Here is a 14,528-nt window from a genome sequence, read left to right as displayed (position 1 = left end):
GGGGCCGCGGCGCTTTGGGCTGCTCGGGGCGCCCGGGGAGACGCCACGGCCGCGAGCCGCCCCCAGCCCCTCCGCAGGGGCCCGAGGAGCGGGGCGGGGAGAAGCGCGGGGAAAAGGGCGCTCGCAGCTTCCCCAGCGCCCGTCAGGGCGGGGAAATAATCCGCGAGCGTAACTGCGCGTTAACAAAGGCTTCTGCCGGGTGAATTGTCTTCCTCCTGCTCTCCCCCTCCTTAAATAAATATTTGTTTCAATTCTTTAAACACAGTCAAAGCAGCAGATCGCTTTACTAGAAAACTGTTTAGCTTAGTGGCCAAGGCTGGCTCCCTGGGAACTGTTTAGCTTGCTGCTCCAGGCTGCCCCTGTCCAGCCTTTGAGGTTAGAAGTTCAAGGTTTGGGCGTTTTTCCCCCCACAATATTAGCCGCGGGCTCTCTCCGTGTTTAGCCAAGGAAGAAAAGGGGAAGGTCGCGCTCCCAAAACACCCTCCGGCAGGGAATAACTCTTTTGACAGGTACGTGGCCGCGAGGGGGTCGACACGCACATCTCCGAGCCCTGAAYGCGAGCTGCGTAGCATCACCTCCTCTCAACTCTTCCCATCTTTGAGGCCTTCTCCAGCCTCGGACACCAARTGGGAGCGGAAGGAGGAGATGGGCTTTGGACGTAATGTATTTGGAAAGTGAAAAAAAGATCCGGAACCGCTTCTAATCCTTYGGGGATTTGCGGCGGCTGAGGCCCGTTGTGGGAGGGCAGCGCCTTCCCCCGCCGTGCCGGCGCCTGGTCTCCCCGAGAGCAGCGCRGTGGCGACGGCCAGGAGAGGCGATGGCCCGCGGGTTTCACCGAGAGCCTCTCCGCCAAAGCAGCCCTTGGCCTGGCCGAAATATTCAGGTGCCAGATACGAGGCATTTTGTACCAAAACGGAACGCAGCACGATCCGCTTGGGGCTTGCCCAAAAGGCCCAATTTTTTCAATGGCTCAGTCCCAACTCTAATATCAACAGCTCTTTCAATCTTCCTGGTACAGTCATAGGTCTCTGCAAAAGAGGAAGCCAATGACAGGCTCATTCAGATTAAAAAAAAAAAAAAAAATCCAACACAAGTTCGAGGAGAAATGTTCAATGCACTTCCACATGAGCAGATCTTGAAGAAAGTTGTAAATATTCAAGCAAATGCTTTGAATGCAGAGATGGGTGTCTTCCACCTGAACAGCAACTAATCATGGCTCAGCCRGTCCTAGAAGGAACTATAGCCACATATATGTGGGAAAAAAAATAAATAGGCAGAGGACCAGTAGCTGCTGAGGCAGCTTCAGCATGAGAAATATAAACCAAATGATCCAGAAACCACTCAGCCATCCTGCCRAGAGAGGGGATTAGCAACCCTGAGAGGTTCTCCTGGCTGCTCTAACACGACACGCCGATTCGGAGAGGAGAAAGCCCCGACGCAGAGGCTGGCTCAGCAGAGCAGGCGTACAGCGCCCGCACGGCACCCTTCTCCCTCCGTTCCGCAGAAGCTTTCTCAAAACTCTGCGAATGAGGCTAAACCAAGGGAAAGAGCCCGTTCCCGGCCACAGGTGAGAGGACCAGCCTGTCCAGGTGTTCCTGCCTGCTCTCGCACTGSTCCGCGGGCACCTGGCAAATATCAAATGAACCAGTGAAGGTCTGAATGACCATTAATGGTGCAGCATTTTTGGCTATCTGCCTACCAGATGCAGAGCACAGAGCACCCTTTGTTCCAGGGGCATTGTCACCACAAGCCAAACTGCCGACTGACACAAGAGAGGTGATCAGATTCCCCTTCGCCTCCCCTCCCCATCTGTTCACTGCAACCGTGTTACGCGTGAGAATTTGCATAAGTTGCCCTCTGATCTGGGGAAGAAAATCCAAAATCCAGTTTGGAAATCCACAGCAGGTTGACAAGTAGCTTTGATCCCTGGAATTTCCAGGGCGCCACAGATTAAAGATTAATTAATTAATGTTCTCCCAATCCAAAGTGAGGGAAATCAGGCCCAAAATAAGCACAGGAACAAGTGTGCCTTTAAAGAAATTCCCCATCAGTATCTAAAGGTTCTCCAATTAGTGAGTGTGGAAAGCTCATTTCATATACCCAAGTCAACCACACCATTTTTCTGACAGGTGTACATGAATATGTATTTGTGACAGACACACAAACTGTCATCAAATCCAGCTAAGGATACCATGCTTTTTTCTTGGTCTGGACAGTACTAGATTCATTGCCTGAGTGAGATCTCGGAACCTGTCTTAGGCAAACAGCCTGGAATTTGGTTTAAGTATTAGATGGCAACCTAAAGGTCAGAACTGCACTTGGACCTCAGCAGTTTTTTTTCTCTCTCTCATTTGCTCCCGGGGTATTTTTAGAGAGAGCAGGTCTCTTTCTGGGCATGATCTGCCTCACTGAGAGGCTGTGCTTTCGTGACCAACTCATCCAAATACGCAGATCACCTGCAGGCCCAGGGAGAGATGTAAATTGTTTTCAAGCACTTGTCAAGCACTCCAGGAGCCACAACTGATTAGTGAGTCATGCAAAGATGTCATCGTGAATATATTTCTTTCACTTCTGCTTCATCAAATGCAAAAAACACAGGAAAGAAAACCATGAGTTCAAACACCAGACTTCGGTCCAGACACCTATTTCTTCTGGAAATAAAGACAAATACCTCCTCACTTCTAGTTTCAGTAAGAACTAACTTATCTTTCTAAAGACACTTCCAAAGAACAAAAGACTGGCTGCACCAAGTTAGAGCAGAGGTCCACCTGGCCCAACGTCCCCTCCAGGATACTGACCAACAGCAGACACCTTGGGAAGAACACAAGGACAGGGCAAGGATGTTATTATATATCCCAGCAGACTCCCTCACCTTCCAGCCATTTGTGATTCAGGTATTTCCTGAACTAGAAGGGGTGTCTATATATCTAAAAGACCRTCCATGAATTTGTCCAGTCACTTTGGAGCCTAAGTAAATTTGAGTAACAACATCCTCGGGCAAAGACTTCACAGCTGAGGTAAGATCTGGGGCAAAGAGAGACCCTCTTATTTCTTCTGAACCTCCTATCCTGTAATTTATTTGACCACCCCACAACTTCATCAGACCAACCCTTGAAAAATAAAGACGGCTTAAGACGGCTCATTTTTCAGTTATGATTTGAAATAAATAACTTTGATCATAAGCTCTGAGACCTAATTGTCCAAAGAAATTACTCTGATAGTCACCCCTCCCCCAACCCAAAATAATATAGAACAACCTGTTCCTACAGGTTGAAGCAGAAAAGGAGGAAGCTGGGACTCAGGATCTTCTGGGTCATCTTCATGCATGTTGAACTATAGAGAGGACTAGCTAAGCCTGAGGTAGTAGGTGGAAGCTATCCTTCTCCTCTTTCTGGCTCAGGTTTCAGTGAGGCTGGTAGCCTCATTCTAGGAGGCTGTTGAAATAGTCCCACGTGAAGCCTAAAGATTTCTAACAGTCCACCCTGAGCCAAGACATTTGGCTACACATACTGTGAGTGCGATTCTCCCTAGGATTTCTATCCTACAGCTGAATAGGTCCTCTCCTTTAAAAATCATGCCCATGGTCTTAGCTTGCATCYCAGAAAGACTTGAGTTCTGGGTCCAGAAGTGCTTTCTAGGTGATCCCACTATATTCAAAGCCCTAGTAGCTGTACCTGACAAACCGAAGCCAGCTTGAGAGCACTCCTCAGTCTCAGTCACTGTACTCCAAAAACAACTTTGTATTCTGTCCTCATGAAAGCAGCAGCCCATATTTTTCATTCACAGTTTTGAAAGAAGAAAAAGAAAGCAGTCCTTCTTTGAAGCAGAGAAGCTCTCACACTGTATCTGGGATCCTCTTTGAAGTTTCACCTTTTCCTGTCAAAACCAAATATTTTGACATGAAGAAGAGGGGATGCTAGCCTCTCCCTTTCTTCCTTACCCCTAAGTAATGCTCATGATTTCCTTCACACACGTTTTCATTTTTCTTTTACCACTTCCATTTTAAAAAGCTCAGAGAAAGTTTTGGACTCAGCAAGGGAAGAAAAAAAAAAACCAAAAAAAAAAGATAGGAGAATAAGGAAAAGTGCCAAAATGGAAATGTCAGACTTTGGAATTTTGTTTTTTTGAAATGGGAAACCATTTCATTTCAAGCCCTACCAAACAAACCAAATTTCCACTTTTTCTGGTAGTGAACATTGCTTCCAATCATAAATGCAACAGCACTAGCTATCTGAGTAAACCTGCAAATTAGCAGTTCACAGATTTGGACCAGAGAGAACATTAGGATAATCCAATTTGACCTCCTCTGTATTAGAAGCCATAGGATTTTCTCTAGTAATTCTTACAGCATGCTCATGCTTTCTGACTGGACTAGAATGAATGCCTTCAAAAGCCATCAACCCCGATTTGAAGACCTCAAGTGGTGGCAAACCTACCACATGCTTAGGCTTGCAGTCCCAGGGTTGCCTAGAAGATAGCCTTCACCTGAAACCTGTTCAGTTGTTTGTACTCCTGTGTCCTCAGAAGCAAAGGATGATCTCTCACTGACAGCTGAGATCCAAACTGAGATCGCCATTGGATTCTCAAAGATCAACTAATATCTCCAGGAACCAGGCAGCTCGATTTTAAGGAATCAAGACACTATGACTTGTGCACCCCTTTCTTTCTCCTCGCACTAAAATCTAAGCATTTGCAGGGGTTCTTGGGCAAGCAGGAGGTAAAAGGTGTAATTTTTCTCCCTGCCAGCTCCTAGACAGCCATGGGGGTCATTCAAAAGAGGGAACACAGACAAAGCCATTTCCTCAGAGGATAAGGCTTTAGAAGGGAATCCCTGACAATTTCTTTTCAGACAGTCTCCATCCAATTCCAGAAGAAGTACTGGCCACAAATGACTTGGAAAGCCTCTCTGAAAAAAATGTTTTCTAAGATGAGGATGACATGGCTGAAGTTGCATCACCTCTCACTTAATGGCACTATAAATTCAGGAGATGGGAGACCCTAGAGTCAGGTACCAGGAGTACCTCTAAAGAAGGGATCCTAGGGAACCTCTGAAAAGTAAGAGGCCCCAGAGTATCACAACACACTCCAAAAGAGTCTGTGTACTAAAGTCATGTTCTCCATAAGAATGAGTCACATCTGAAACTGTAAGCAACCGTCTTTTCTTAGCCCTAGAAACCACAGAGTAGGACATTCAGAGCTGAGAACCCCAGAGCTGACTGTCACATAGGCTTGCCTCTGAAATGCATTTTCCCACTGATCCTACACATCACCCCTATGGAGCTGCTGACCAGAGAGAATTTCTCAGTTCTCCTGGCCTTCAATGAATTAACTGAGGCTTGGCCTCGAAGATGGTTGCAAGCTAGGAGACATGCTTTGCACTAGAGGTCTGAGGAGTTTCTCTTCAGCTAAAATGGCCAGATGACTCAGAAAGCTGCCCCAAGACTGAGAGTCAATCTGACCAACCCTGACCTCTCCCTGTGGAAACTCCTCAGAGCCAAGAAGCCAGCTGCATTAGCCTCATTCACATTTTGAATGCCGGATGTTGTCCAGGATGCTGGTTCCTTGAGAATGAATCGCACTGAGCTGTGCAGAACTCTCCCTTCTGCCTAGTCCAAGAAAACAATCTGACACAACCAGTTCTTGCTAGTCTCCTGACGTCATGATTCCTTTCAACGCACAACCATTAAATAAGAGGAATATAACAACATAACACCCCAAAAGAACTGGAAAGGACTTTGCAAACTAGAGCAACAGACTGTAAATGCTTGTAAACTGTGAGTGCTACGTRACATGCTTCTGGTTCAAATTAGCAGAGGTACGGTTAAGGTTAAAAGGGGATTACGCCCAAGATAGTTGGGTCTCCTATCGAACGCATGCATCAGCAGCAGTGTGGAAGCACGTGCAAGTCAAACTAACAATCTTCAGACTACACAGCCACATGGACAACAATGCTTTTAGCGAAGCCCTTCAGCAACACCATGTAAAAGCTGCCAGGGCCACAATACAGTTTGCTTACTTCTAACACAGAAAATAAAATCACACAGAACTAATGACTAGCAAACTGGGATTTCTGACGCACTGACCACTCTCCACATTGCTATTTCTCTAAGGGCTGATTGGAAACACCAAGAAGTCCTACTTTGCAGTTACTATAGCAACCCAGGCCATGCATAGATTTGACTTCAGAAGCTGAACAAAGGTACTGAACAACGCTTATTCCAAACTTTCTGCCCAAAAGTTCCAATGATACAGCAAAACTGATTACAAAACTCCCCTTCTTCACACCAGTTAATGCACTTTAATAACAACATCGCCCTTTCACATGATCTTTCATAAGAAAATGAATACCAAAGCCTTCATGCCTCACACTCATTACAGTTTCTGTGGTACTTTCTTCCAGATCCAGGATGCTATCAGCAACATCCTGGCAAGATTACCGCCAAACAAACTGCACTCTACCGCCTCCGCGGGAAGGTCCCCACAGCCAGAACCCAACACTTCCTGCCCCAAACGGCTAATCCACGCAAAACACCATCGAGCAACAGCGAAACAGTCACAGTGCCCTKCCCCAGAGGTGACCGCATTCAGCATTTGGGTACGACGATCCCCCTCCRTTCCTAAAAAATGTTGCAGTCCTTTGGTCTAATGTTACTGCTATTGCACCTCAGAGTGCTCGCAGCCTCCTGATGTGGCTGAAGGGCCAAGACTGAGCCCCTTTCTATCCTCCAGTTCTGTCCCAACACATGATTTGCACAACTGGCTGTCAAGGACCAAGGGCACAAATGACTTCAAATCACAGAAGCCTACCCTTCCCTGCGCCAGCAGCTGGCACAGAAGAAGCCATGCTAACACAAGGGACAGCCTACTTGCCAAATTTCCTTCAAACATCCAAAAACAACATCACCACTTGCCCAGGACTCAGCAGGAGAAGTTGCAGGACCAAAGGGCTTATTTTTAATAAAGGATTACAGAAATATCAATCACAAGGCTTAGAATGAGAAACAAGGCCAAAATCACAGGTTTGACGCTGAAGCGGATCTGTTAAGAGCGTCTGCAAACTTTCCTTCAGCATCTGAACAAACTGCAAATCTGCAGGACCAAAACGCTGTAAGAGGCCTCTGGGTACGGAGGAGGGAAAAGCATTTCCCTTAGCCCAGGTCCTATCCACTCCAAGAATGAGCACAAGCTCTCTGTTTCAAATCAACGCAGGGCAGGAATCACAAGCTGTAGCCCCTACAAAGAAATTACAGCTACCCAACATCTGTAGCTGACCTCCAATTTACTTAACCCCACGCAGAAGACTCACAGACTCCTAATCCTGCCTCCAAGAGAGTTCAGAAAACTCCTTTTTGCCCCAGAAGCAACAGCTTTGATCCAACACCACTCAAGAGACTTACCTTCCCAAATTGCTCAAAATATTGTTTCACATCCTCCACAGTAGTGTTCACTGACAGACCACCCACAAATATCTTCTTCGTTCGGGTCACCATCTGGAAAAKGGAAGGACAGGAATTCACCAAATAAACCGAGAGGGAGCAGAGAACAAGACTCAAAAGGCCACTAACTCCCCCTCTGCTGCCAGGAAGCCTCTGCCCCTTCACCGCGGCCGAGCTCCCACCATCGCGGAGCTCCACAGCCAAACATGACTGGCTGGCGTTTCCCATGCCGAACCTCGAGGCACGCTCTCGGCCAAGCCCTCGCCCCTCGCGCCATCCTGCCCGCGCACCTTTACCGGGTCATCGACACCTCAGCCCTCGCTAGTGCCCAGCCCATCTCCTCCCAGCGGTGCCACCCCGGCTTGTACAGCACTTCATCAGCCTTCCCCCTCGCTACCCTGCCCGCCACTTGCTTGGCACGATCGCAGCCCCCCAGGGACGCCGGCCAGCACCGTCCCCTTCCCAGCCCACCAGCGCTCGCCCTCGGCTCTTCCTGCAGCCCTGCCGCTTTGCGCCCTGCCAGCCTCTCGTGGGTCCTGCGGAGACGTCCGTGCTGCTTTCCAGGGTGGAAAGGGGGGCTGCGGGGCTGCCGGCACAGTAGGCTCCCCGGGCTGTGCCGTCCTGGCTCACCAACTGCACAGCGCCCCATCTTACGCCGTCCACGCCTGTTCCCCAGTCACTTAAATGGAGCCCAGGAAACTCCAGTTAAATCTCTTTTCCCTGGGGAGGAAGGCGAAGGCAAGAAGCCTCCGCCACTTCTCACTCATGCAGCCGGGGCAAGGAAAAAAAAAAAMCTAGCTGCCCTGCGAGGGGCCACTGCTGCCAGGCGGAGGCACACTGACATCCTTTGAACTGGCTCTCCAGCTGCATCCTCCCCTTGGCTGCTTGGCTACACCCCTGCTCTCAGAGGAACACATGGTCCTAATTACCCCAAGGAGCACAGGGCTAATCCGCAGCAATTCCCTGGCTTGGAGAGCAGCCCGTTCTAACACTAAAGCACCTTCTGTCACCAAACCGCTTAATGGAATTAACCCAATTCCTACCATGTGCTTCCTGGCTCCAGTTACTCAGGATACCTGCTCACCAATTGTTCCCCAGGCCTGATGCCCCTTCACTTCCCTCCCCGCACCAGCCTCTTCTTCCCTCYGCACTTCTCACCACTGCTTCTCCCAAGCTCCTTCTCCCATGACAGCACTTGGAATTGAGACCATCAAAGTTAAAGGGAGACCCATATCTGTATTTCACTCTAAAAGCAGTCTCCAGCCTGCTCTTGGCTCCTCAGGTAAAAATTTCTACTTGCACGTCTGGAACAAGTTCCTGCAACTGCTCAATTTGATGCCACAGCTTCTTGCAGATAAGGTCCAACTGCAAACTCCTCCTGCCTTTTCCAGTGCGGAAGCACTCAAGGGCATTTCACAAAATGAAATCCTTTTCCTGAAATTCCTTAACAAAATGAAATTCCTTCCCTGCCATACATTCACTCATACACACATGCGTGCATGTGCACACACAACTCTCCTTCCGCCTGTATCACAGCGCACCATGGAACTGCTCTGCATCTCCTTAGGCCTGTAACTTCCAGACACTGGCTGCAAGTCAGGAAGGAACAGCTTCATCCTAGGCAGAGTTTAGTTCACCAGGTCTAACTGTTGCCATTCTACAGGGTAACAGAGAGGCCTGTTGGCTCCTCCAGCGCCACACAAGCCCCCCACACTCCACCGCAAGCCGGACAGCGGTGTACCGCAGCTCCACATGTCGAAKCTGACGGTGCAGCAACAGCAGCTCACGCTCAAAGCGCATCCTGAGCAAACTCGCACAGAGGGACAAGATTCAGCACCACAAATTTCACCCTTTGGAGCAGCAAGGGCTGCACACGGTACCTACCTTGGGCTGTGCTCGGCGGGGGAACGCTACCTTCGGGTCAATCTGAAAGAGACGAGGGGAAGAAGAGGTGAACACGCTTTTGTGGCTGTTTACGAACGCAGGATTTCCTCCATGCRCACGGCTTTTTCTGCCCCCACGGCACCTGCCAGGCACCCAGAGAATCCACCCGCAGGCTGCAGCCAGCATTCCTGCCCGCAAGGTGCAACCCGCGAGACTACAAGTCCCAGCATGCAGCGGTCTGGCTCCGGCTGAGCAGTGGCCAGACGCCACCCGAGAGCCCATCACATGCTGGGATTAACCGGCGCGGTTGCACCCTCCCACTCGGCCTGCCCCTGGGTGCCCTGCACCAACAGCGTCATATTAAAAGTGCTTTCTTTTGCCCTTTTGCTCTCCCCCTTCGCTCTGCCTGCCAGCACAGAGCTCACCTGGTGAATGATAGGACAGAAAAGAGGCAGCACACAAAAAGCCAAGCACTTCATCCCACAAAACACAGGATAAAGAAATAAAAGAGCAGACAGGAAGGTGCAAATTAAACAGAGGAGTCCAAAGCCCAAAACGCTGCAGGCCAGTGCGGGCTCTGGCCGGAAGGCAGCGCGCTCTCCCCCTCCTGCCCGCTGCGCCGCACACAATGAAGCGATGCCTCCCCTGTGCGGGCTGAGCCCTCCATTGTGCCGCTGCCTGCGCGGCCGCTCTGAAAACCTGCCGTGCCCCGGAGCTGCCGCGTCTTGCACTCCCATCCAGGTGCCGCCCGTTCTGCTGGGGTCAGCAGAGATGAGTGCGTGCCTGCATTAGCCTCACCACCGCCACAAAAGCTGGGAAAAAACTAACGCAGCTGAAAGCCAAACACCCGTGAAAGCCTCTGCTCCTCCTCAGCCACCACTTCATTCTTTACAGCCTATTTTTACAGCAACTCTTGTAAAGTTACATCACACCAGCGATGATCCAGACCTACAAATCAGCTTAAGGAGACCTGTGTTGAAGGCAGGTCTGGCTCATCCCCACGCTCGGGAAGGCCACGGCCAGGAGAGCAGCCTGGTGTCGGCCCATCGGCCCGGCAGCTCGAGCAGCCCTGAGGAAGCGGCATCGCTCCGGCTCCGCTCGCAGCCATTGTTCCGCCTTCCAGCCCGGCCACCCTCCTGTCCTGCGTCCTTTCGCTTGACATTTCGACCCAGAGCTCGGCCTCCCCCGGCCCTTCCACCAGCTCCCCCCCCGCCTTCCCCACCTCCGTCCTGACTCACAGCCTACTACATAAATAAACCCGGCACGTAAGTAAACAGAGGCAAAAGTGAAGAGCACAAATAAACTCAAAAATAAACCTCCCTGCACAAGCCCCGGGCGCAGGCGGATTAGCGTACCCCCTGGGTGCCTCCCCAGGGCATCCGAGCCGCCCCTCCCCTCCCCGCGTGCGCGCACACGCACACACACACACGCACGCACACACCCCCCTCCAGCTTCCTGGCTAGTGCAGAAACCCACAGCRAATACTGAGGACAGGGGACGGCAGGAGACCAGGAGGCTGATGGCAGATAATAAGCAAAAACAATAATCTACTGTCTTTTAGTTCTCAGCCAGTGTCATTCAGCTCCTGCCAAGAAGATGCTTTCATACTCGGCAATGCTAAGCTCAGCCTCATTTTCTCATTAGCCTGAGTGTGATCAACTGGGCAGAGATAACGCGTCCTCCTGGCTGGAGGGAGCAGGCAGTCATTTCGCAAATTCTTCTGCACAAGCAGCCTTTGTTGCAGGTGGAGCGAGGCCCGGCCGAGCGAGCGACGGGGCAGCCCTGGGAACGCGCCGAGGGGAGCGACTTCAGCACCGGACTCGAGTTACTAAGCTGGACTGCTCCTCGGTTGTTGGAGTCTTTCTAATTAAAGCAAAAGTACCGGTACCTTATTCCCTCGTTTCTGGCATTAAAACAAATAGCTGTGGAGGAGTTGTGTTTCAGTGTCACCCGCTGACGTAATGGATCCTTTTTACAAAGCTAGATATAAATCTGCTAAGGGTAAAAGCATTCAGAACTGCTCAGATTGTATCCGAAAACAAAAAGCCAGTATTGGACTGCAGCGAGTGGAAGCCACTTAAGCAGGAATCGCTCTCATTTTGCCCCGCAAGGCTTTCGGGACAAGGAATCCCTCTGACGTCGCAGGTGTACCGGCAGCCTGGCTCAGGCTCCTCGGTAACGCTCTTCAGGCCACCTAGCAATGTTTAACAGCGAAGATCGCATAACTCGTACATTAACCTGGCTGGTATCAGTGCCCTCGCCACCCGAGAGCGGGGGGAGGGCAGGGAAGGACCCGTGAGACCTCAAAAACCACCTTGGTGATACTTCGACTTGGTTTGCTCATTCATCACACCTCCACGGCGAGCTCCGGTCCCTTAGCCAGCGCCGCGCTCGGAGGTTCACATCACTCTCTCCACCACCAAAGACAAACCCGACAAAAACTCGGCAACAGCAACAAAGAAACAATACGCCAGCCAAGCATCTCCAGGACTGCTCTTCCCCAGCACAGAAAGCAGCAGCTCAAGGCAGCGGCCAGCTGCAGCCTTACAAAGTCACGCAAATCTTTTACCTTGAGACTGCAGAGCCAATTCTCATATCAAGCATTTCCATAAATAACCCCGTAGGCTGCCACTATCTAGCTTACAAACAAAGAGAAGTCTGAAAAGCACAAGGTTTCCCCAGAGAATCAGGCCAACAACACTCGCTAGGATAGGAAGAACTGGAAAACAATGGAGCAACAAGTTGGGCAGACACCGTCTACCAAGTGCTGTTTAGCAGGAGACACCCAGCCGAGGGAGACGGCTATCCTTCCARGCCACCGGCCCTTTCCTGCAAAGTTTTACGAAAGCCTAAATTAGAACTGAGATGAGTTTGTGCCATTTAACCCGTGACTCACAGCAGAGGCCCCCGGCTAAGCAGGCGCACGAAGGCTGCCTGCAGCACACCACCACCCATCTCTCACCCGGCAGTTACCGGGCGACATACCCCAAAACGTTTGACCCAGTTTAAAAYGGAGCAAAACAAAATACAGAAAGGAGCGGGGAAGGATGGAAGTTCCTAACAAAGGGAGGGCTCTGGCGAAACTGCCGCCGCTGCCTTTGCCGCCCCGACCTGCTGCACAGAGCAGATGAGGCAGGGAATTGCAATGGCCGGCCAGTCCTCACGCGCCTCCGCCACGAGGCCCTTGTGTTCTCCTGCAGCGGCTTCCCCAGCTGCCCCTTCCCTTCCCTCCCCTCCCGTGCGGCCCACACCACGGGCTGCAGAGGGGCTCCAGGCAAGCAGCAGCGGCCGTTCGGACGGAAAAACGGAGACTGGGGATTTCACCTCACTCCCATCCCCACAACGCTTCGGGATCTCTACTGCTACAGACCCCCACCACTTGCCTTTTCATGAGGGGTCTGTGCCAGTCCACAGACTCATGATGGGACTAGCTGATCAGACACCGCATTTACACAGGCTATTAAAAAAAGAGAGAGAAAAACGAAAACCCTGGGCCCTCCACAAAACACTGCATCATAACCCTCCCCCAGAGCAAAACTCACTTTACATCCCTCACGAAAGAATGAGGTTTAAGAGTCCTGGGAATCCACCCTCAGCGAGGAAGGCTGGGATAGGTTTAACCAGGAGTTCCCATGGGGAGGAAGGACCTGTACACATCAAAGGGAGCGATCCATGCAGTTAAACAGGAACAGACATAAATCTCGCTGCAACTCACGCCGTAAACCTTAAGAAAGGGGGTCTCGCTCTCCCGCCCTCTCCATTCTGCTCAGATAAAGAGGAGGATGTCTGAGCTACCGCACGGGAATTCAAGTTACACATTTGGACTCCTCGTTAGTCCATGCTTAGAGCTGCAACTTCTTCCTTCATCATGTCACCTCTTCCTAGCCCCCACCGCTCCCCCCATCCCTACCCTCACCTTCACCCCCAGGGCAGCAATAAGAAAGAGGAATTCGAGAGAAGGCAAGTCACTAAAACTAGAGAGAAAGGACCTCCCACTCAGGCATCTAACCCCCACCCCCCAAAACAGCCTACACGTCTCCCCCGTGCCACCGATTTGCAATGCAGCAGCGGGTACGATACACCACAGACCCGGGGAGCTCCCAAAATCTGCCCGCGAGTCCTCCCAAGGGCTCCTGAACAGCTTCCACTTGCGCAGCGAGGGCTGGAGCCGCAGCTGATGTTTCGAAAGGCGGTCGGTGGCCCGCATGGGCGGGCACCGGCCACGCTGGGAGACAATAAAGTCCTGAACCTTCACGACCGTTACAAAAACTTCGTCTGGGGAAACCGCGAGAAAGTACAAGGACACAAGGAACAAACGCTCTCTACCGAGGGGCAAACACAGACCCRGAGAAGCAGCAGCTACGGCTGGAGAAAACAGGGCCTTGGATTTTGCAAGGAGCGAGCGGTGTCAGGAGGGATGAGCACCTCCGGGGAAGGAGCAGTGCTCACCGGAAAGGCCGAGCACACACGGGGGGGCCAGGTGGCGTCTCCCCTCTCCCCCGTCACACGTGCCTTCGTTTCCCGGGGTAAATCCTCGCCCCAAACGTACTCAGTTGTCCCCACCTCATGGAGTGCCACGGTCACTTCTCAAAGGGGCCTCGCGATCAATGGGCAGGATGAAAACCATAACCAGGGATCCACAAATCAATATCCGGACATTTGGTCACTGATCGATACCAAACCCCGAGCTGAGACAACAGCTACTTTACCAGCTGATAAGTGGGGTGGAGAACGGGCCGATCAATCTTTATCGGTAATCAATAGTTTACAACCTCTAACTGGAAATCAAACACCACACTCGATAGCTGCTCTGAGCACGGCCGCTCCGCCGGCCAATGCACCCCGGAGATGAGAGAAGTCATCTCACCGTCTTGGAGTCCAGTTCATGTCTGGATTGGGCCAGAACCTTGTCGACGCCAGCCTGGTCCATGAAGGTGACGAACCCGAAGCCCCTGAGCCCCGCAGGCCGGGCAGGAGAGGGGGGATGCGGAGAGAAGAAAGAAAGTTGGTTAAAGTGGCGGCCGGGCTGCGGCGGGGGCGAAGGGAGGAGCCGGCGCGGCCTCCTCACCTGGATCTCTTTGTCAGCGGGTCCCGCATCACCAGGCACTCCTTCACCTCGCCGAACTGCCCGAAGTACTCCCGCAGGCCCTCTGCAAGCAGAGCGCACCGTGGGTGCCCGGCCCGGCCCGGCCCGGCCCGGCCCAGCCC

General features: G+C 51.7%; 1 protein-coding gene across 1 annotated transcript in view; it reads right to left on the bottom strand.

Annotated features, from left to right (window-relative positions):
* Nucleotides 1-14,462, bottom strand: part of MSI1 (musashi RNA binding protein 1) — a 30,495-nt gene extending 16,033 nt beyond the window's left edge. The window contains exons 1-4 of the mRNA XM_026075232.1: nt 14,389-14,462; nt 14,188-14,272; nt 9,321-9,362; nt 7,398-7,490 (exon numbers count right to left, since the gene is read on the bottom strand). Of these exons, the coding sequence (XP_025931017.1) occupies nt 7,398-7,490; nt 9,321-9,362; nt 14,188-14,272; nt 14,389-14,417 (249 nt within the window). The 5' untranslated portion in view covers nt 14,418-14,462. The remainder of the gene's footprint in view (nt 1-7,397; nt 7,491-9,320; nt 9,363-14,187; nt 14,273-14,388) is intronic.
* Between the last annotated feature and the right edge of the window lie 66 nt (nt 14,463-14,528).

This window comes from Apteryx rowi, unplaced genomic scaffold (assembly GCF_003343035.1).
Source record: "Apteryx rowi isolate R43461 unplaced genomic scaffold, aptRow1 scaffold_40, whole genome shotgun sequence".
Taxonomy (NCBI): Eukaryota; Metazoa; Chordata; class Aves; order Apterygiformes; family Apterygidae; genus Apteryx; species Apteryx rowi.
The sequence above is the reverse complement of the archived record's forward strand: the minus strand, read 5'-3'. Positions and strand labels throughout refer to the sequence as shown.